This window comes from Rhineura floridana, chromosome 8, assembly GCF_030035675.1.
Source record: "Rhineura floridana isolate rRhiFlo1 chromosome 8, rRhiFlo1.hap2, whole genome shotgun sequence".
Lineage (NCBI taxonomy): Eukaryota > Metazoa > Chordata > Lepidosauria > Squamata > Rhineuridae > Rhineura > Rhineura floridana.
The window spans coordinates 53,506,711-53,529,234 of record NC_084487.1 but is presented as its reverse complement, the minus strand read 5'-3'; the positions used below and the strand labels follow the sequence as shown (position 1 = coordinate 53,529,234).

General features: G+C 43.2%; 1 protein-coding gene across 5 annotated transcripts in view; it reads left to right on the top strand.

Moving 5' to 3' along the window:
• The first annotated feature begins 2,321 nt into the window (after nt 1-2,321).
• TMPO (thymopoietin) overlaps nt 2,322-22,524 on the top strand; it is a 47,981-nt gene continuing 27,778 nt past the window's right edge. For 2 of the 5 annotated variants that reach the window (XM_061639516.1, XM_061639514.1), the window contains exon 1: nt 2,323-2,796. In XM_061639516.1, the coding sequence (XP_061495500.1) occupies nt 2,530-2,796 (267 nt within the window). In that variant the 5' untranslated portion in view covers nt 2,323-2,529. Of the gene's footprint in view, nt 2,797-13,085; nt 13,286-22,524 lie in introns of those variants that run through there. The other 3 variants (XM_061639517.1, XM_061639513.1, XM_061639515.1) reach the window with 3 other exon arrangements.

The window sequence follows — 22,524 nt, the reverse complement described above, 5'->3', positions numbered from 1 at the left end:
TAAATAAACATGCCAATTAATCCAACTCATCAAATCTACTAAGTCCAGTAATTTTAAATCGCTCTTCTGTCATTATCCATATTGGTTCCATCTTCCATCTTTACGCACCCAAAAATCTTGCTGTCATAGTCATATAATAAAAGTCTGATAGGAATTTCCTCCATCACAGATATTTTCTTGCCATCAAATCCAAACGTATCACTGAAGTATTGTTGCAAAGCCGCATCTCTGTTCCTCTTTTCCACATGATACACTAGTACATCTCTTGAAGGTTTTTCCATTGACACAAAACAGGGATTAATTCTGTTAACTTTCTCCATTTCAAGTTCCATCAAATCCTTCCAGTCCAAGAATTTTTTTGAACCGATAATATCTTTATCTCCAATCTCTTCAATTCCTTCAGGGACAGCGCTGAATTCCAAACTGTAATATTTGTCTCCAGGATCCATCACAGCCAGGAAATCCAAATCTTTTTTCATGTCCATAATTAAGCCAATCTCCATAGTTTGAACCTTGCCTTTAATTTCTCTTTCATCCTTTTTTTGTTTTCCAGATCTATCTTTATTCTCCTTTCTCATAGAATCCTGAGTTTCTTTCAGCTCCTGTCTCATTTCGTGAAATTCAATTCTCCACGCTTGTCTATTATTTCTCAGTTCTTGTTTTATTGAGTTAATCCCATTCATTATTTTCTGAAACATGTCTAGAGATAAAGTCCCTTCTTGTACATCCATGATCTTCTTAATTGTCATTCTTAAAGCCAAAGGAACAAAACTCCTTCAATTTTCAATGTACCAAACAAAGAGCAGCTTATTTCTTTAACCAGTTACAAAGGAGTTAATCTTTCCAACCAACTGACGTCACACACTAGACAGCCCTTATCTCTTATCTGCCCGGAAGTGTAAGAACGGCTTTAGTTCACAGCGTCGAAATAGCTAGTAGCAGAGAGAATGAGCAGATTCGTCAAAAAAAAAGTAGATCAGGAAAAATAGTCCCAGCCATAAATCAAAAAGATTTCTTATCTCTTCCAATCAGAAATCTCTCGTCCGTTGTAATCTTTAAAATGCTATTTTCCATGTCAGCTTTTTGCAATAAAAAAAAAGATAAGCTATTTATATTTTCTTCCCCCTTAGTTCCGTGAATAAAAAAAGGAAAGTCTTACCTCACCTAGGTTATCTCAATTGCTGTTACTTTGACAAATCTCTTTAGCTGTATAGATAAGAAAATGATGAATGTAGACAGGAGGATGTTTGCCTGTTAATCCGTATAAAAAAAACGGGTCACTTATCCAGCTGAGCTAGCATAAAAATCCTCGCTCTGTCTGAGCTGCTGGAAGACAGACAATTCTGACGAATTCCAGACTCCAACAATCAAAACAAAGCTATGTGGGAAATCTCACGTTTCTTCTTTAACCGGAAGAAATTATTCCCAGTCAGAAAAGAGCCTTCTGACTGAATTTAAACTGGATAAGTTTCATCCAAGACGGAACTCGTCTCAGAGGCTGCACAGGCGTAGGGATCCTCCTGGGAAGTGGTTGGCTATTTAGTTTTATAGGAATAAAGAGACTGGTAATTATCACAACCCAGCCATGTTTTTAAAAACCCCTTATCATACAACCATTGACAAAGCCAAATGTTCCTTTTACGTAATCAAATACAATTTGTCACCCAGTGCGTGCACATTTTTTAAAAAAGATCTGCCTTGCTCAAAGGGAATTAACGTATTGGGCGAGTTGCAAGTAAGATGGTGCGTTGCGCAACAAATCCGACCCAAAGCCTGTCAGTGTCAGCATGGTTCCGCGGGGAAATGATCAAAGGGGAGCACCACAGCAGCGCACGGGAGAACGCTATTTACAAGTCTAAACGTTTTTAATTAATAAAACCACACGCTATAATTTCTCAAGGAGTTGCTGTAGTAAACAAAGGCGCTTCTCTCCACACAATGGGCACCTCCACCATTTATTCGACCACAGACACTCTTTCCCGGTCCCGGAGCGATCTCTTTTGAAAGAACTTGGTTATTTTCCCTCCCTCATAATCGCTTTTTGTATTTTGTTACTAGGAGAGTAATGAAAGGTCTCTATAAGCCTGCCTCGTTTCTGGTAAAGTTCCGTCCCTCCCCACTGAAGCTCTCAGTCCGGGAGGCGTGCGTGCAGAAGCGTGTTGACCGTACTATAAACCGCTCCCGCCTGAATCGAATTTAAACTGCGTGACCAGGGGCTCGCGCAAAGCTCTGACTCTAAGGGGAACCCGCGCGCGGATCCTCTCGATCGTACAGCCAATCACAGGCCAGCTTTGCGATCTCGCCGACCAATGCCATCGCGCTTTATTGGCGGGCGAGCAAAGGGGTTGCGCGCGCGGTGAAGGAGTTGGGTGCGTTGAAAACTGAGCAGGTTGTTCCTCCCCCCTTTTCCTCCCGCCCCTTGTCTTCCTTCTTTCCTCCCTCCCACCCTCCTCCTCCTCCTCCTCTTTGTTGGCGGTTACATCTCTCGCTGTCTCCTGGGAGGGCGGCGACAAGAGCCCGAGTCTGGCGATGCCCGAGTTCCTGGAAGATCCGTCGGTGCTCACCAAGGAGAAGCTGAAGAGCGAGCTGATCGCCAACAATGTGAGTCTTCCAGGCGGAGAGCAGCGCAAGGACGTGTATGTGCAGCTCTACCTTCAGCACCTCACCGCCCGCAACACGCCCGGAGCCCTCGCGCAGCCGGACTTCTCCAGCGACGAGGAGCGAGAGCCCACCCCGGTCGCCGCCAGGAGCAGAATTGGTGGCGATGGCGGCGTTGTTGCTGTCTCCGTGGGTCGGGTAAGCAACACGGCGGTCCTTCTCTTTCCCGAAAGAATACATCTTCTTTTGAAAGCGGCCTTCAAGCGTTGAGAAGGCGGTAGAGTTTTCCCGCTTTCTCTCGGAAGGGGCGGCGCCATGTTTCCTCACCGGCGGGAGGGGGGGAAGGAGAGATGGTGCCTGCGCGTGGATAGAAACCGTTTTCGGGTTGGCTGGGTACGGGGAGGGGGCTTGATGGTTCTTGGCTGATTGAAAAGTGCAGCTCGGGCCCTGACAGCCTAGAGTAAGACGCGACCGGGTAGCCAAAGATGGATCCTCCGATCTGGTTGCTCCCCTCCCCAGCTATCACCTGCCGCCCTCATCTGGCACTACAGGTTATTCCATAACAGGGTTGTGAATAACTCCCTTAGCAGAAGTTTAAACTTTGTCGGCGCCCTGCCAGGCGTAGGAGAGTTTCACTTCTGCATAAGTTGATGCTAGCAGTCACGTTGTGGTTCTTCGCCCAGTGCTGTCCACGACACCAACCCCGTCCTGCTCTCTACGTGAAAGCTCCGCACCAGGCCGATGGTCCCCCACATTGGAATCGTAAACACTATTGCGACGAGAGTACCTTCTACTAAGACCAGTGGCAGTTACTTTTGCATGAAGCTACTTTAATGCTGCACGTGCATGAAAGTGATGTTTGGGCTATGGATGCTAGAGCGATTGCTTTTGTAAAATCCCTTCAAAGCATGTTTATTTAAAGCCATCCAATGCTTTTAAATGTTTTTACCGAACTTTTTGGGGATGGTGTTAGAGATGGAACAGGCCCTTTATAAAAGAAATAGATGCCAAAAACACTGGGATGTGTTAGAGACACTTGAGAACAACATTTAGGAACAAAAACCATTCCGATAGGATTTTTATTAACTCTTTAACAACCAAAATGCCCTCCTGAATGGAATGAAACAGCCCGGAACGGCGACTTCCCAGTGAGCCAGACCTCGCAAATTCACCAGTCCCACATGACTACATGGGATGCATGCAATAAGACACAAAACGTCCACGAAAAACATGTTCCGATACCCATTCCGGGCTATAATACGCTTTTATGTAAAACAGCCCGGAACGGCGACTTCCCAATGAGCCAGACCTCCCAAATTCACCAGTCCCACATGACTACATGGGATGCATGCAATAAGACACAAAACGTCCACGAAAACCACGTTCTGATACCCGTTTCGGGCTATAATAGGCTTTTATGTAAAACAGCCCAGAATGGTGACTTCCCAGTGAGCCAGACCTCCCAAATTCACTAGTCCCACATGACTACATGGGATTCATGCAATAAGACACAAAATGTCCACGAAAACTGTTTCGATACACGTTCTGGGCTATAATACGCTTTTACATAAAACAGCCCGGAACGGTGACTTCCCAGTGAGCCAGACCCACCAAATTCACCGGATTCATGCAATAAGACACAAAACTTCCACGAAAACCACATTCCGATACCCATTCCAGGCTATAATACGCTTTTATGTAAAACAGCCTAGAACGGCAACTTCCCAATGAGCCAGACCTACCAAATTCACCAACCACACATGTAGCTGCCTTTCCTTTTGTTGGGAAATGGGAGATAACACAGGATGACCCAGGAACCTCTGGGGTGATCAGCAATACCCTTTCTTGCTGTTTGTAGGTCCACTAAGCAGCACTATTGGTGCTGCTACCAGGTTGCGAATGGCTGGTGAATTGGGGGGAGAGAGAGAAAGAGAGATTGGAAGGGCAAGTCGGCTGGCTTTTACTCATGGCTTTTCTGCTGTAGGTAATGAGAGAAGACACTATTTGCTGCCACCAAGCCACCTCCACAGTATAAATATAGCATACCTGGGCTGCTGCCTTCTTGGTCTGAAAAAAGAAGGGATCATCCTGTCTGCAGAGACCAGCAGATCTTATAGTGCCCCTAGTGGGAAGCAGAGTAAACTGCAGCTATTCTCTAGCACCAAAAGCTATCTGTAGTTGCATTCAATACTAGTATAGCTTACTACAAAAACCTTGCTAGGAAAGAAAAACAACATTGTACTATATTGTTTCCACACACATACCTCATTAATCATTACTAGAGCTGCCAACTAAGTAATAATATTTATTGGAGCAATTTGTTTTGCAGTTAAATTTGCATACTATCAACATTTCATTCAGGATGTTTTGTGTAGATGACTGTATAATTTATAAATAAACACTACCGCTCGTTGGAATGAAATGTCATCTTTAATATATATTACAGTAACATAAGACAATCAAAGTATTCACAAAAATACAGAAGTGTGCCCTTTACTTTCAGCAGTACCAATTTAAATTTGACATCAAATGAAATTTGTCTGTTGTTAAATTAACTGAAGTTATATTTGGCTATATACCATTGAAAACAATTGGAGTGCATAGCACAAATCTTTGCTTGTGTGTATGCAAGTGAAAGTGGTTGCTGTGAAAGCTTGTGGCCCAGAGCATTGACTCATACAGTTATGCATGACTGGTGCATTTGATTGACTTGGCTGGTTCAGATGTTGTTCTGGGCTCTGTTCAGAAAGATGTATTATTGCATGGAACGTGGCTTATGTGGAAGTTTTGTGTCTTATTGCATGCATCCCATGTAGTCATGTGGGACTGGTGAATTTGGGAGGTCTGGCTCATTGGGAAGTCGCCGTTCCGGGCTGTTTTACATAAAAGCCTATTATAGCCCGAAACGGGTATCAGAACGTGGTTTTCGTGGACGTTTTGTGTCTTATTGCATGCATCCCATGTAGTCATGTGGGACTGGTGAATTTGGGAGGTCTGGCTCGCTGGGAAGTTGCCGTTCCGGGCTGTTTCATTCGGTTCCAGAGGGCATTTTGGTTGTTAAAGCGTTAATAAAATCCTATCGGAATGGTTTTTGTTCCTAAATGTTGTTCTCAAGTGTCTCTAACACATCCCAGTGTTTTTGGCATCAGTTTCTTTTATAAAGGGCCTGTTCGGGCCTGTTCCGTTCCGGCTTTTACACCTTCCCAACTTTTTGGCTGTTTTTGTTCTGCATGAACAATAAAAGTTATGATTGCTTCAAAGTAATACCTGAGTCTTTAAAAAGAGAATTTTTATTCAAGGCACATTCTTTAACATAACCACAGTATAACAAAGTGTTGCAATATTTTTCCCTTTGCATAGATAAGTTGTTAATTTTGTCATGACTTAAACATTTTCAAACGGGTTCAGTTTTAAATAACAGATGTTCAGTTTCACTGAGTAGTCACATATGGAGTATTGAACAGCTAGAATTAACCAGGTAAGCAAATATAGGAATATTAGTTGACTTCTTTGAGCTGTTGAAGCTGCCTAGAGGTTTGAGTTGATGTTTAAAGAACACATACAGTTTTGATCCTTCCCTTTATGCAGTGAAGGCTGAGCTCTTTATTGAAACCTACAGGAAACGTTTGACAGAGCTGAGGAAAGTTTTGCTAAACACTTCTGACTAATGGTTGTATTCAGTTAAGTCCTACTCAGAGTATGCCTAAGTTAGTAATGCCCATTAACTTCAATGGGTCTACTCTGAGTAGGCTAGGCTTTTTGAAAACTTTTATTTCTGTTTTTGTTTGAAAAGCCCCCAGTCTTAAATATCCTTTGGAGTGATGGCTGATGGATTTTGCATTTAGTACTAGGAAGTTCTAGGCAGCAATTTTAGCAGTGGAAATAGTACCAAATTTAAAGTTGTGAATGTACCTTCAAAAATGGGATACCAACCAGAAAGTGTGGGACAATCATTCCAGACTGCTTGATGTGATGGTTGTGCCTATGACTCATTTATGTCTGAGACTCATTTATTTATCCTTAGCCTCTGTGGCTGACAACAAAGTATGAGAAACAAAGTACAGTGTATAAGACGCAAAATAGCTGTTGCATCTTGAGAAGCAGAAGCTGGTATAGCACAGTGGGGAGGAGAGCCTGGCTGGGAGTCCAGAGTCAGTGAGTTCAAATCCCTGCTCGTGTCTCCTGGGAGTAAAGGGCCAACTAAAGATCACCCCCACAGTGAGTGGCTCATGGGTTACGTGCCCTGCCACCTGTGCAGCCGTGGGCAAGCTGCATAGTCCCAAGAAGCCCAGTTGACCCCCAGCTGGCAGTTGCAGACAAGGAAGGGGCTGGCTTGTGCAACTGTGGCAAGTTGAGCAGGCTCTAGCCAGCTGGGGAGGACTAGCCTCAGAGGAAGGCAATGGTAAACCCCCTCTGAATACCGCTTACCATGAAAACCCTATTCATAGGGTAGCCATAAGTCGGAATCAACTTGAAGGCAGTCCACAGCTGCCATCTTGAGAAGCTAAAGTTGCAATCCTAAACATAATTTTATTTATTTGGATAATTTCTAACCTTCTCTTCATTAAAATCTATTCCAGAGTGGGGTGCAACATAAAAATGTTATGTTATGTTAATGTTTATACCCTGCCTTTTGGCCAAACAGCCCTCAAGGCGGCTTACAGAAAAAGTAAACACAAATATAAAAATACATCAACAAGGCAATACATCAATAAAGCAATACAAAAATATATGCTAAATAATAAAATCTGAAAAATCAAAACGCAACAACAGTAATTCAAATTTATGCTCTCACTTGGGAGAAAGTTCCACTGAACTCAGTGGGGCTTACTTCTCAATAGAAATGTATAGGAATGCACTGCATAGAAAATTTGATTCATGCTTGCTGGATACAAAGGGGATAACAGCAGCAACCGACCTATTAATGACTTGTTTAAAATCCTGATTGATGTACGCAGATAATGCTTAGAGAAAATATGTAATTCTGTTCTGTGGAATGGATCTGGGTTCTCTGCAGTAGAAAATAAACAAGAAATGATACTTTGTATTTGAAAGTCTGCTTGGCACTAGATCTTAGGTTCAGTCAGGTCATTAAGAAGGGAGTATTAGATATGGTGCTCTTGGAGGTCACTGATTCATAGGGTCACCATAAGTCGTAATCGACTTGAAGGCACACAACAGCAACAACATTAGATATGGATCAGCAAGACCTTGCATTTAAGGGGTAGCTAACCCTGCCTTAGCTGAGATTTCACAGTGAACCAGGTGTGTTTTCCCCAACATTCCGCTTCCAAAGTCTGCTAAATGTGCATTTAATTAAATGTATGTTCAAACCAGTAATTTTGAATTGGAAATTTTTCTGCCTCCCTAAATTGATAGACATCCAACTTAGCAATTTGTTTATATTTAATAAGTGTGAATTCAAATGTGTTTTAATATTGTAAAATATTTTCAGTAAACCAAAGTAATTAAACTGAATATTGTATTTGGGGGTGGGGAGGGGGACACATGGGAATTTAATAAAGTTTACTTGATGTCACTTAAATGTTATTTTCAAAGCTTTACTTGAAAATACTTTTATTGGAATACTTGCAATATTCCAAAACATGACAACTTGGTAGCACACATTTCTCTCATGTTATTTAGATTTTAAGAAAAAATCAGAGGTTGTCCAAAATTAATATATTAATTTTAGTAGTCTATGCCAAAATAGCATAACAAGCTTTGGTTCCCTGTGCATAGCTTTGAGTTAATAAAAATGTTAAAGTGGTCATCAGTGAGTTCAGTTTGAAGATTATGGGTAGTTAACTATGTATTACAAAACTTAAACAGTGCAAATCAGTATCAAACTACGCCTTTTCCCAATCACATAGGACAAGCTGTAATACTATGATGAACTGAGGAGAAAAACACTAGGAACTCTGCCTCCCATTCCAGTGGCACATCAGCATCTTGGTTATGGAGCTTGATAGATAGATTATCTTTAGCAACCTAGTGAAATTGCCCTATAACAGGGGCCGCCAGTGGGGTGCCCTCCAGATGTTGGGTTACAATTTCCATCATCCCTGACCATTGGCTAACACTGGCTGGGGCTGACAGGAGTGGCAGTCCAGCAATACCTGCAGGGAATATCTGTTAGCTATTCCTGCCTATAGCACTAGTTGGTGAGCTTCAGCACTAGCTGAGCAAGAAAGCTTTCAATCCAGTCCTGAACCTGTGTCCTTCTCTATGCTGTATGGGAGAGTTGAGAGAGGGTTCGAATCAAAGAACACATATACAGTGCCTTGCAAAAGTGATCAGACCCAACCAATGCTCTCATATTACTGAATTACAAATGGTACATTGTATTGTAATTTTGTTCTGTATGATATTTTATTTTGAAACACTGAAACTCAAAATCAATTATTGTAAGGTGCCACTGGTTTTATGTTGGGAAATGTTTGTAAGAAACAAAAATCTGAAACATGTAAGAAACAAAAAACTGAAATTAAAATGTACCATTTGTAATTCCATAATATGAGAGCATCAGTCAGGGGTCTGATTACTTTTGCAAGGCACTGTATACCCAGCTCTGTTTTCATTCCTCTCTCCAGGATGACACCTGTGCAGCCGTGGACAAGCTGCATAGTCCCAAGGAGCCCAGTTGCCCCCCAGCTGGCAGTTGCGGACAAGGAAGGGGCTGGCTTATGTAGCTGTGGCAAGCGGAGCAGGCCCTAGCCAGCTGGGGTGGACTAGCCTCAGAAAGAGGCAATGGTAAACCCCCTCTGAATACCACTGACCATGAAATCCCTATTCATAGGGTTGCCATAAATCGGGATTGACTTGAAGGCAGTCCATTTCCATTTTCCATTTTGTGTGTCCACATGGCAACAATATTCTTACTGAAGAAAGACACCTTAAATAAACTTAAAAAATTACATTTAAAATAATTAAAAAAGAAACCCAAGCACCTAACAATAAGAATGATAATAATAGAATGAAAGATAGTAAAGATAGTATCATTCAAGAATGAAAGATAGTAAAACAGGCCACCAAAAAAGGGACCAATATAGCAATCCAGCCATACTTTAGGACAGGAAAGAGATCTACCTGGTGAGACAAAAGCCTACCAGAAAGGGGGGTAGATGGGCTTACATTGATGGGGAATTCTAAAGCCTAATGAGAAGACCCTCTCTGAATTGCCACCAAATGTACAATACTGTTGGGTTGCCACTCACTTGGTGAAGTATAAAGGATTGCCCTTGATAAAGGAATATTTTTCAAAAATGTGTTGGGAATTCTACCAAGCTCTGCAGCTGTATTTGTTCTCTTACAAAATGTGCATCTGTTGCCTGAGCTGCCCACTCCTGCCTGGTGCTTTCCACTTCTTTTTGTCTCAGTTGGTGGGGGAAAACCTTGTAATTGTTGCCTTCGGTTATTTAAAACTGTCTTTCTGCCAGGACACCTGTCAAACCTGCAAGGTGAGCTAATGAGGCTTGTGTCCTGAGGCACAATGTCCCCTTTCTCTATAGGACAAAGCTGTCTTATGACCCAAAGGCTTCCTACCTGAGGGCTCCGTCTTGCTCAGGATATTGACTTGTTGTGTTAATGGATTTCTAGTCTGCCTTTTATTTAGGGTGTATATCCTTCCAAGGCAGGCTACAACATTAAAATATCTATTTCTGTATCCACAGAATGACAGGCCCTTAGATACCTTGGACATTTGGGGTCTTTCTGAGGCCGTTAGAAGCCCTATTTCTACAATACTTTGCATAAGTACACCACTAAAATATTTCAGTAAAAATGGCACAGCTGTCACTGTAATCTACTAAAAGATGTCTATCGGTTGTTTTTATCAATTAAATAAAAATGAACTTATTCTAAAACATCAATCAAGGTATCTATTGCTTGCAGTCCAAGTACTGTACTTTACAGTTGAATGAAAAATATTATTTCCCCCGCCATTTCCTAGAAGGTGTCTTAAGCAAAATACAATTTAAAATACATAAATACAATTGAATCTGATATAAAAACATCAGTGACCAATCCTGCTATTACATAAAGCCATAGGTAAGAGAAAGTTTCTCCATTCTAAAACAAAAATAGCAACCTCAATACACCTATCAACATAAGAGAAAGATCTTAACTAATCTTTTTTGGGCCAGAGATCGCATTCATCCTTATCCAACCCTCTGGTGGCCACATGTCAGTAGTGGATGTGGCCACCCCACACTCTCACAGGATACACATTCACCCTTCCTCAGCTATCTGCAGATTACTAAGGGGGAGGTGATTTGCATTCCCAACAGGGTGCTGGGCTCTGCTCCCCCAGTGCTGTGTCTACTTTTTGCTTCTGCTGCCAAGACTGTTGGTGTCTTGGGGGCTAGATCCCCTGTGGGGAAAGGATGTAGCTCAGTAGCAGAGCCTCTGCTTTGCACACCAAAGGTCCCAAGTTCAATCCCCAGCATCTCCAGGTAGAGCTGGGAATATACCCAGTCTGGAATCCTGGAGAGCTGCTGCCAGTCTGTATAGACAGTACTGAGCTAGATGGACCAGTGGTCTGCCTCAGTCAAAGGCAGCTTTCTGTGTTCCCTCAAGTGGGATTCAGTCATTCCTGCTCTAAACCCTAAAAACTGTCATTCTGTTAAAACTAATTCAACTATTGATAACCGATGAACTAGGATGCAGTTGTATACTTGTTTTGTAAGTCCCATAGAACTCACTGGGACTACTTGTGAATAAATGTGTAATCTTGACCTGCATAGGTTTTAGTTGCTTGAGCCTGCAATCCTATGCATGCTTACCTAAGAGAGAGGTCCAATAGTGGGTGATGCACGAGCAGAAGTAATGGAACTTTCTCTTTCTGTTCAGTCCCTTCTCCCAAATCTACTATAGAGGATCCTCCAACCCTCTGGAATAGATTTGGTGGCAGCATGGTGGTTGCAGGGGGAAGGAGAGGAAGGAAAAGTCTTAGTGCGCAAGTGGAAGTCCACTCCATTTGTGGATGGACAGTTGGATGTCACACGTTTAGACTCTCTTCTGAGAAGTTAACAGGTAAATGATTGTAATGTTGCAGCCCTAGAGCCATATATACAATGGATAATACTTAAAGGTTCCTCAAGTGCTATAAGCCCTGAGGATAATTGTCCGAAGGCATTTAAGGCCAGGAGCGTAATAGGACTTGCTAAAGGATTGAACTTCTTAAATATTTATAGATAAAGTAAGCTGGGGAAAAAGGCGGAACGATCTTGCTTCTTCCAGGTGAATGAAGCTGCTGAATAATTTCTTTGATCAGATGTATTAAATGTGTTTTGTACATGATGGTTATAATATTGACATAAGTTTTGTCGATAGCAAATTTCCACCTTGGACCTATATGAATCAAATACTACAAATAAGAATATTTGTTTTCATTTTTTAACTGTTTTTTAACTCCTACTGTTTGTTGTTTGCTGCCCTGAGCTTTGGGAACAAAGGCAGGATAGAAATGCAGGTAGTTATTATTATTGTTAATAATGATGATGGTGTATGCAGATATTTGAAAGGCATCTGTACAAACTCGGAGTGTTGTATTCAGAGTAGGAGGTTAAAAATTATGGACATGTTACTAATGTCCATTGACTTCTGTGGTTCTGCTGAGTTGGATAGAACCCAAAGCATTTTGCCACTTCTTTGGAATTGCAGAGATACTTGAAGTCAGTTTATGCACATAGCAAGAATTGGTTCCGTTCCTATGATTTGGAGTAGTGTGTTACTAATTACCATTTTTAAGAAGGGAGTAGATAAGATATCAATAATTATAGATTAGTTTGTCTGCTGTCTGTAATTGGTAGGTTACACACACAATTCAAAATTTCATTCAAACTTTATTTATTCATTTATTGTACTTGTATCCCACCCCATAGCCAAAGCTCTCTGGGCGGTTTACAGTAACTAAAAACATATACAATTTAAAAATACATCTTTTAAAAAACAATTTAAAACACAACTTAAAAATTGAAAACAATATATAAACTTGAGTTGAATCTGAAGGTAATCTTGAAATGGAACAGGATGGATTCAGTCAGGAGACATGCACTATGGATTATTGTGTTGCTTTAGCTCATTTGGCAAAAAAATATTCCAGACCTTCCAGAGGAAGACTTTTGGCAACTTTGATAGATTTTAGGCAACTTTGGGGAAAGTTGTCTGAAACCTCAATTGATAAAAGGCTTCTGTTTCATATAAGAGCTTCTTATTTAAATACTGCAAGTATCCTATGGCCCACAGGGCACATTATTCAGCATCCTATTTAAATAACTAAAGTGGTTCAGCAAGGGTGTATTCTTGGCCAATGTCGTTTAAAGCTGTATTTAATTTAAAATGTTTAGTTGATAAACTGTGCCGTGCTATAAAAAAGGTAAAGGTGTCCCCGCACTTATAGTGCGAGTCGTTTCCAACTCTTAGGGTGAAGTCTTTGTGACGTTTACTAGGCAGAACATGTATATGGGGTGGGATTGCCAGTTCCTTCCCTGGCCTTTCTTTACCCCCCAGCATATGCCGAGTACTCATTTTACTGACCATGGATGGATGGAAGGCTGAGTGGACCTCGACCCCTTTTACTGGAGATTCGACTTCCTCCTTTCTTTGGAATCGAACTCCGGCCGTGAGCAGAGCTTCGGCTGCGTTACCGCCGCTTAAAATACCAATTCTTCATATAGACAATGCAGTAAGTAACAAAGGTGAAGCTGAGGTGTGAACCTCTAAATATTTTTTATTACTATTACTGTAATTTGTCAGACACCTACTACTCAAAATAGTTTTGACGCAAGTTGTATAAAATACAACAGGGTAGAGCAAGATCCAACATTGACTGTATTATGAGTAGAACCATTGAAGACAATGGGATTAAATAAGTCTACTCTGAATATGATGGTTTGATATTGCCCATAAAGTATACAAAGATTAAAAATCAAACAGAAATTATCATACTTGACTCTAAAATAAAGTAATCTCCCCCACCCCCAAAAAAACCATTCATGTAATCATTACTGGCACAAGAATTGTCATTTTAAAAGCCTGGCAATACACGTGCCAACACTGATGAACTGCGGATGGGGAACCCATGGCTTTCCAGATATTGTTGGACTCCCATCAGCCCTGACCAGATGGTCAATGATATTTGCTTTTCCCCTTGAAAAGAAAGTAAAAAAGTAGTAGTCAAGCATCAACTGGAGGGCCACAGGTTTCCCACCCTGTAATAAAATGAGGATGGGAAAGTGTCATGAAAAGCAGATGGGTTTTGGATGGGCATCCCAAAGACTGAGTGATGATATTTAAGTACATTGGTATTGTATTTCAGTCTTTTACCTTGGATGGCTCATAAGCATTTATTTATTTGATTTATACCCCGCCCTTTCTCCCAGGAGCTTTACAGAATGTGTCCAACAGTGCCAAGGCTATAGCTTGATTTCATTGTACAAAAGGGAGGCCAATTTGCCCTTCACATTTGCTAAATCTCTGGCACAAGTGTGTTTAGGATGCAGACATAAATTGCAGGAATAAACTTGAAATGGTTTTGTTAATTTTGTGTGTGTAAAATGTTTGTTAAAAATGTGTAGCACCATTAGCACTCGGGATAGAAGCTGATTCTCTTTCAGCAGAATGCAAGACTTGGCTTTTGGCTAGAACTTATTGAGTACATTTTTTAAAATTCTTGGAGGGTCCTTTTGTTTTTCCTGGTGAACTCGGGAACCAGTCACTGATTGGTTAATGCCTCCAACTAGCCTAGACAGAAAATTCCTCAAGCAATTTGCATTAGCTCCTTCTCCTGGCTTCCAAGAGACCTTAGTTTAGTTTCCTATCTAGCCTTGGTCAGAAGCCCTTCCTCTCCCCTCCTGCCTATCTTAAAACTCCAAGAAACTCGACGAGCAGGAGAAGGACAATTGAAGGAAGAAAAAGGAGGTTATACCTTCTTCTGGAAAGGACTGCCTGAACAAAAATGACGAATACATAGAGTAGGCTTCGCTATTAAAAATAATATTAATAATAATAATAATAATTTAATTTTTGTGTTGCCTATCTGGCCAAGGCCACTCTAGGCGACGTACACAATTAAATTCCAGTAAAATACAATTTAAAATACGATTTAAAATACATAGCAATACAATACAGTCGACAATAAAGGATTAAATTACAGCATAAAACAGTATGTAAACAACGGGCGTTCAGTAATAGTGATAAAAGCTTAGCCCACCCCGGAGGTCCCGGAGGCCTGTCCAAAAGCCAGGTTTTTAATGCTCGGCGGAATGCATCCAGGGAAGCGGCATGTCGAAGATCAAACGGGAGGGAGTTCCAGAGAGTGGAGGCCGCCACTGAAAATGCCCTCTCCCTAGTTCCCACCAACCTAGCTGTTTTCGTTGGTGGTACTGAGAGAAGGCCCTGCGTGGCTGATCTAGTCAGGCGGCTAAGTTGGTGGTACTGGAGGTGCTCCTTCAGGTAAACTGGGCCGAGACCGTATAGGGCTTTAAAGGTTAATGCCAACACCTTGAATTGGGCCCGGAAAGCAACTGGAAGCCAGTGTAAATGAACTAACACCGGCATAATGTGATCACGGCGGCGGCTATTTGTAAGTAAATGGGCCGCCGCATTTTGTACCAGCTGTAGTTTCCGGGTCGTTTTCAAGGGTAGCCCCACGTAGAGCGCTTTGCAGTAGTCCAGTCGAGAGGTGACCAGTGCATGCACTACCAGTGGGAGCTGATGAGCAGGGAGGTAGGGTTGCAGCCTCCGTATCAGGTGTAACTGATACCAAGCTGCCCGGCTCACTGCCGAAATCTGAGCTTCCATGGACAGCTTGGAGTCAAGAATAACCCCGAGGCTGCGGACCTGATCCTTCAGGGGCAATCTTACCCCATTGAGTTCCAGGTCAACAATACCCAACTTTCCCCTGTCACCCACAAGCAGTACCTTGGTTTTATCAGGATTGAGCTTCAGCCTGTTTCTTCCCATCCATCCACTCACGGATTCCAGGCACTTGGACAAGGTCTCTACAGCCAACTCCGGTGAAGATTTAAACGAGAGATAGAGCTGCGTGTCATCAGCATATTGGTGACACCGCAGCCCAAATCTCCTGATGATACCACCCAGCGGTTTTAAATAGCATGGGAGAGATAATAGAACCCTGTGGCACTCCACAAGTGAGAGGCCAAGGGTCTGAAATCTCATCCCCCAATGCTACCTGTTGATGCCTGTCAGAGAGAAAGGAACGGAACCACTGTAAAACAGTGCCTCCTATTCCCAACCCTCCCAGGCGATCTAACAGGATACCGTGGTCAACGGTATCAAAAGCCGCTGAGAGATCCAGGAGGACAAGGAAGGTGAATTCTCCCCTATCCATAGCCCTCCTCATATCATCAACCAAAGCGACCAAGGCTGTTTCAGTACCATGTCCAGTCCTGAAACCCGATTGGTATGGATCCAAATAATCCGCTTCCTCCAAGTGTGCTGACAGCTGATTTGCCACCACTCGCTCAATGATCTTGCCCAAGAATGGTAAATTCGAAATAGGGCGAAAGTTGTTCAAAACTTGGGGATCCAAGGAGGACTTTTTCAAGATAGGTCTTAAAATTGCCTCCTTGAGGGCCGGTGGCATTACACCCTCCTTCAAGGATGCATTTACCACCGCCCTAATCCCTTCGCCCAATCTTTCTTTACAGTTCACAAGGAACCATGATGGGCCAGGATCAGTCAGACAGGTGGTAGGCTTTACAGTTGAAAGTACCTTGTCCACATTCTCAGAAGGAAGAGGCCGAAACAGATCCCATGAAACCGGATTGCAGCTGGCCAACTCAGGATCATCTACCGCATCCACGGCGTACGGAATCGAGTTCTTTAGATGTTCGACTTTATCCACAAAGTGCTTTGCCAATTTGTCACAGGAAGCCTTAGAATGTTCCAGGGGTTCCTGAGCGACTGGACCGACCAGGCTTCGGACCACCTGGAACAGCTTCCTGGGACAGCACTCTGCGGATGCAATAGAGGCAGCAAAGAAATCCTTCTTTGTTGCCTTTATTGCCACCTGGTAGGCAGCTATTGCTGCTCTAACCTGTGTTCGGACATCTTCAGAACGGGATTTCCGCCACCGGCATTCTAGTCGTCTCACCTCCTGTCTCAGACTACGCAACCGGGGTGTGTACCACGGTGCTGTCTGAGTTCTATTCAGGGGGAGAGGACGTTTCGGAGCCACCTGGTCTAATGCACTGGTGATTCCCTCATTCCATTCCGTCACCAGTGTTTCGACCAGGCGACCTTCAGCAGGTTCCCATTCCCCAAGGGCAGTCAAGAATCCATCAGGATCCATCAGGCGCCTGGGGCGGACCATTTTAATAGGTCCTTTGCCCCTGCGGAGGGTGTGTGGCATTGAGAGAACAAAGTTCACCAGATAGTGGTCTGACCATGACATGGGGGTCGAAGAAATAGCCCCCAACTTCAGACCACTCCCCTCCACTCCCAGGACAAATACAAGGTTGAGAGCATGACCGGCTACATGTGTGGGCTCAGTATTACTAAGGCACAGTTCCCAAGAAGCCATGGTTTCTAGGAAATCCCGAGGGGCTCCAATGAGAGTGGTCTCAGCATGCACGTTGAAGTCTCCCAATACTAACAATTCTGGGGACAGCGTTCGTACATCCGAGACCACCTCAAGCACCTCGGTCAGGGAGTCTGCCGTGCAGCGGGGCGGGCGGTACACAAGCAGGATCCCTAAACTGCCCTTCGGGCCCAACCTCCAGTACATGCAGTCAACAAACTTGGTCCTTGGGAGCGGAGGCCTGGTGAAGACCAGAGACTCCCGGTAGATGACTGCCAGACCACCTCCCCGCCTTCCGACCCTCGGTTGCTGCGCATAATGGAAACCTGGTGGACACGTGGCCCCAAGAAGCTCTTGTCAGACGTTCCCATTGGCATTAATAAATGACTCTCAACTCTCTGGCTAAAACTTGCCAAAAACCAGCAGGCAACTATTCTAAGTGCTTATGCACCAACATTAGATGCTGATGAAGACATCAAGGAAAATTTTTATTACCAGCTGGTAACCATCTTATCAGAGATACCTAAGGCGATTTCAATGCAAGAGTTGGGCTTGATTGCGATTTATGGCCAGAAACCATTGGGAAAGAAGGAGTTTGCAATAGCAACCTGAATGGAATTCTGCTTCTGACTAAATGTGCAGAGCATAATCTTGTTATTACAAACACACTCTTTCTCTAGAAAGATAAATTTAAAACACCATGGAAGCATCCTTGGTCGAAACATTGGCATCTCCTGGATTGTGTAATTATCCGTGCCAGAGATCGTCGTGATGTATTCCTCACTAGGGCCATGACGAGTGCCGATGACTGCTGGACAGATCACCGATCAATTTGATCCACTATGGCCATTAATATTGTTCCTCAACGTAGGGTCCAAGGAAGAAAACCAAGGCGTAAAATGAACATCCATGCCCTTCAAGAACTATCAAGCAAGCTTGCTTTCAAACAACTCTCAAGAAACATCTACCTACAGAACCCCCTGAAAACGTTGAGGAACACTGGATTAATCTGAAGACATCCATTATTGCAGCATGTGAACAAACAATTGGATTCCAAACTAAGAAACATCAGGATTGGTTTGATGAGAATGATAGTGAGATTGAACCTATCATCAACAAGAAAAGGATAGCCTTCCAGATCATTAACTGTGCTGGTAAGAAAAAAAATCTATGCCAGTGCAAAGGCTGAGGTCCAAAGAAGAACTAGAGAACATAAGAACGCCTGCTGGATAAAGAAAGCTCAAGAAATCCAGCACTTTGAAGATGCTCACAATGCACAGGGCTTTTTTAATGCCACAAAAGCCATCTATGGACCAACAAATTATGGTACAAATCCCTTATGTTCAATAGAAGGTACCAAACTTCTAAAGGACAAAGAGTCTATTCCACAGCGTTGGAAAGAGCATCGAAAAAATCTGGATGAGGGAAGAGATCCCAGAAGACTTTAAGGTGATAGAACATATTGTGGGAACTATCGAGATATGTCTGTTCTTGCTACCGCAGGTAAAATCCTTGCAAGGATCCTTGAAAATCGCCTCCTACCTATCTCAGAAGATATCCTCCCCAAATCCCAGAATCGTTTCCGCCAGTGGACATGATCTTCACTGCACGACAGCTTCAAGAAAAATGCCGGGAGCAGAATCAACCTTTATATATGGCGTTTATTGATTTGACTAAGGCCTTTGATACTGTGAATTGAACCGCTGTCTACCATCCTTCTGAAAACTGGATGCCCTGATAAATTTGTGAATATTTTGCAACTCCTTCATGACAGCAACAATTTTGGATAAAAATGGCTTTCAGAGCGATCCATTCAGAGCCGGATCAGGTGTAAAACAGGGATGTGTCATTGTTCCTACCTTATTTGCTATCTTCATTGCTATGATTCTACACCTTATTGAGGGGAAACTTCCTACTGGTGTGGAAATCATATATCGAACAGATGGAAAGCTTATTAATCTCAGTAGGGTGAAACCAAAAAGTAAGGTAATGCCAACCTCTGCCGTACAACTTCAATATGCCAATGATAATGTAGTCTTCGCACATTCAGAGAAAGATCTTCAAACTATCCTAAATGTCTTTGCAGAAGCATATGGAAAGCTTGGGCTCTCGCTTAATATAAAAAAAGCAAAGTGCTTACCAACAGGTTGCGAACCAGTCCCTCTGTAGCACCATCAATCCAGCTGGAGACCGTTGATCACTTTTCCTATCTTGGCAGCTATCTCTCTAAAGCTGACATCGATGCTGAAATTCAACATCGTCTGAGCTCTGCGAGTGCCTCATTCTCCCGAATGAAGCATGGAGTGTTTGAGTTTTGGATATTCACAGGGAGACCAGAGTGCTTATTTACAAAGCCATTGTGCTACCGACCTTACTGTACGCCTGTGAAACATGGACCGTTATAAATGCCACTCCCAACTCCTTGAAAGATTTCACCAACTCTGCCTCCGTAAAATTCTGCAAATTACTTGGGAAGACAGACAGACTAATGTTAGCGTTTTGGAAGAAGCAAAGACTACCAGTGTTGAAACAGTGATCCTTCAACAACAACTTCACTGGACTCCCTGATCACCGTCTTCCAAAGCAGCTACTTTACTTCCAACTTAAGGATGGAAAATGGAATATCGGACAGCAAAACAGGTTTAAAGCAAATCTAAAAAAATGCAACATGAGCATCAAGACCTGGGAAGCTTTGGTCCATGAGCGTCCCAATTGGAGGTTGGCTATTATCAAAGGTGCTATGGACTTTAAAGAAGCACGAATATAGGGCAAAAGGTACAAACAAGCTAAGCGGAAGGTACATCAAGCAAATCCTCATTGCAACTGTCTTCCATCTGGAAATGTGTGTCCTCACTGTGGGAGGCTGTGTGGATCTAGAATTGGTCTCCATAGTCACTTACGGACCCACTGTTAAAGACCTTATCTTGGAAGACAATACTACTCGGCTCCGAGTGATCGCCAGTGAATGAATGAATGAATGGAATGCCTATCTTAATGAAATCTCTCAGTTTGCCAACTTTTTCAGTGTTTCTGCCTCTCCCTTCCCTCTTTGCCTTTCACCTTGAAAAGTAAGTAAGAAAGAAAATCCTTCCCAAGACTTGGTTTTGGCCAGTCCCTCCCTAGTTCTCCCACACACACACACTTTTTTCTTGGACTCCTGGCACATAAGCACTAGTATGGACTTCCTCACCTGCACATAGGCATAATGACTTCAGCAGTTGAATCCGCTGCTGCCTTCAAAAAGCAGGGCGCAAAGACCTGGACTATATCCATCCCTCCAGTCCCCATAGCGAGGCAGGGGACCTTGTACTCGAGACCACACACAAAGGCATTGCCCATATTGGAATTGCTTATGGTCTTGGGTGTCTCAGAAGCAACAAAGCAAAAGGCTTTGGGGGGAAACTCTCCCATGCTGAACTTCTTTCCCCACCATCCTTGCAACATGGCAGAGTGCAACATGAGTGTGCAAAGAATCCCTTGCTCAATCCTGTTTCTTCACATAGCAATGCTTAGCAGCCCAACAGATGGTGTATTGCTGGCAATCAGAATAAGCTGTTCCTGCCATTTCGCCGTCTCTTATTTTGGCCTTTAAACAGGCACTGAGGAAGGGGAATCCTATAGATTAATGCAAACAATCCAAGCATAAGAAGGTCCTCAGGTGTCCTCTTCCTCCTTTTTCTTCTTCCTCCTCCTCCTCCTCCTCTTCTTCTTCTCCCCCTGCCACCGGAGGAAGGAAAATAATTCTAAAGAATAAAGGAAAAGCCCCCAAACACAAGACCATGGTCCAGCTTTCTTTGGAGGTTTCGGAAGTCTTAGGGATCCCTCTCTATTTAGGTGGATCACTCCACTATAGATTTGATAGCCACCAACCCAGGGGGAGAGGCATCTGCCATGCCTGTGAGTCCAATGCCCCTCCCTTATCTTGGAGCCTGTTTCTGATCCCAAATCCAACAGGGTGGAAAGAGCAGTGGAGGTCCATGTCAGATTCAGAGGACCTCCCCAGGGGTGGCCTGGCTCCTTAGAGAGGGCTACATGGCATTATAGCTGAACTCTATGGCTTCACTTGGCCTGTGCCAACCTGTCCCTCTCCACCTCCCTATTAAAGGGGCACTGTTCCTGGCACCTAATAAAGTTACTCAGAAATCTGTTACCCTTCCTTAAGCCTTCAAAACTTTAACTTAAAATGAATGGGCAGACCTGCTTACCAGCAAAAGGGCTTCCAGCTACGCTTCTTTACCTTATAAAATTGGGAAATGTATCTGTCTTTCTCTGGTGGACTGCCTGGTCACAATCGTAGCTACGGGAGGTTTCTCCCCCCAGACTGATGTATCTCTAAAGCAGCCAGGGGACAAGAAGGCGGAGGTAGTCTAAAACTCAATTTCGAGACCACTAATATGTGCTGCTAATATAATGGAGTGGCCTACAACTCTGTTATAGCTAAGGCTTGCTTTGGTTTATAACAGACATCTTTCAAGACCCTAAATTGGATTCAGATAAACTGTTCAGACTCCTCTCTAAAGTAGCCAGGCGCAAGAAATGTTAGCTGGTTCTTCCTTGGATGCTGTGGTCTTTAATGCTCATACCATGGCTTCGAATGTAGGGTCATGTAAGGTCATGCAGGGCACTCTGGCTGACCTGCTGGCCTCTTGACAACATCTCTAGAGTTGCAATTATGTCAGTTCCCTTAAAAGGACTCAGTTTGTTTGGAGAAGACAACATTAATGAGAAATAAGTTGAAACTAAGGATAAGTACAAGGCAGTGTTAGCCAATAATAAAGATAAGCGCACCCATAGGTGCACTTCTAATTCCTTGCGCCCCTCTGAAGGAGTATTTCATTACAAAGAACTGTGCACATACAGATCCTTCTGGAACAGATCACAGTTCACTAGACCCACAGCATATGCCAATCCAAGATGAGACTGTCTCAGCCTTGCCACTCCAACCAGTTCTGACACCAAGAAAACAAATATCTAGGGCAGACTACAGGACTTCAAGACAGCCTGGCAGCAGATATTGTCAGATGTCTGAATGATTCAGACCATAGACAAGGAATAGCAGTTAGAGCTAACATCACACACACCCACACCCGGGATGTGTTTTCCATGACCCCAGTGCTCTGGAGAAGGTCTTGGCACTGCAATGGGCAGTCCAGCAGCTTCTGTTCCAGGCAGTGGAAGAGATACCCACCTCAGTGGTGGGTTCAGGGATGTACTCCCATCTGTTCCTTGTGCCCCAAAAATGAAAAGAGTGAAGGGCTATGTTAAACCTCATTTCCCTTGGCAGGTCTATTCATTACAGGAGGTTCAGGATGGATACCTTGGCCTCCATCTTGGAAGCCTTACAACCATTAGATTTCCTAGGCTCTGTAGATCTAAAAGAA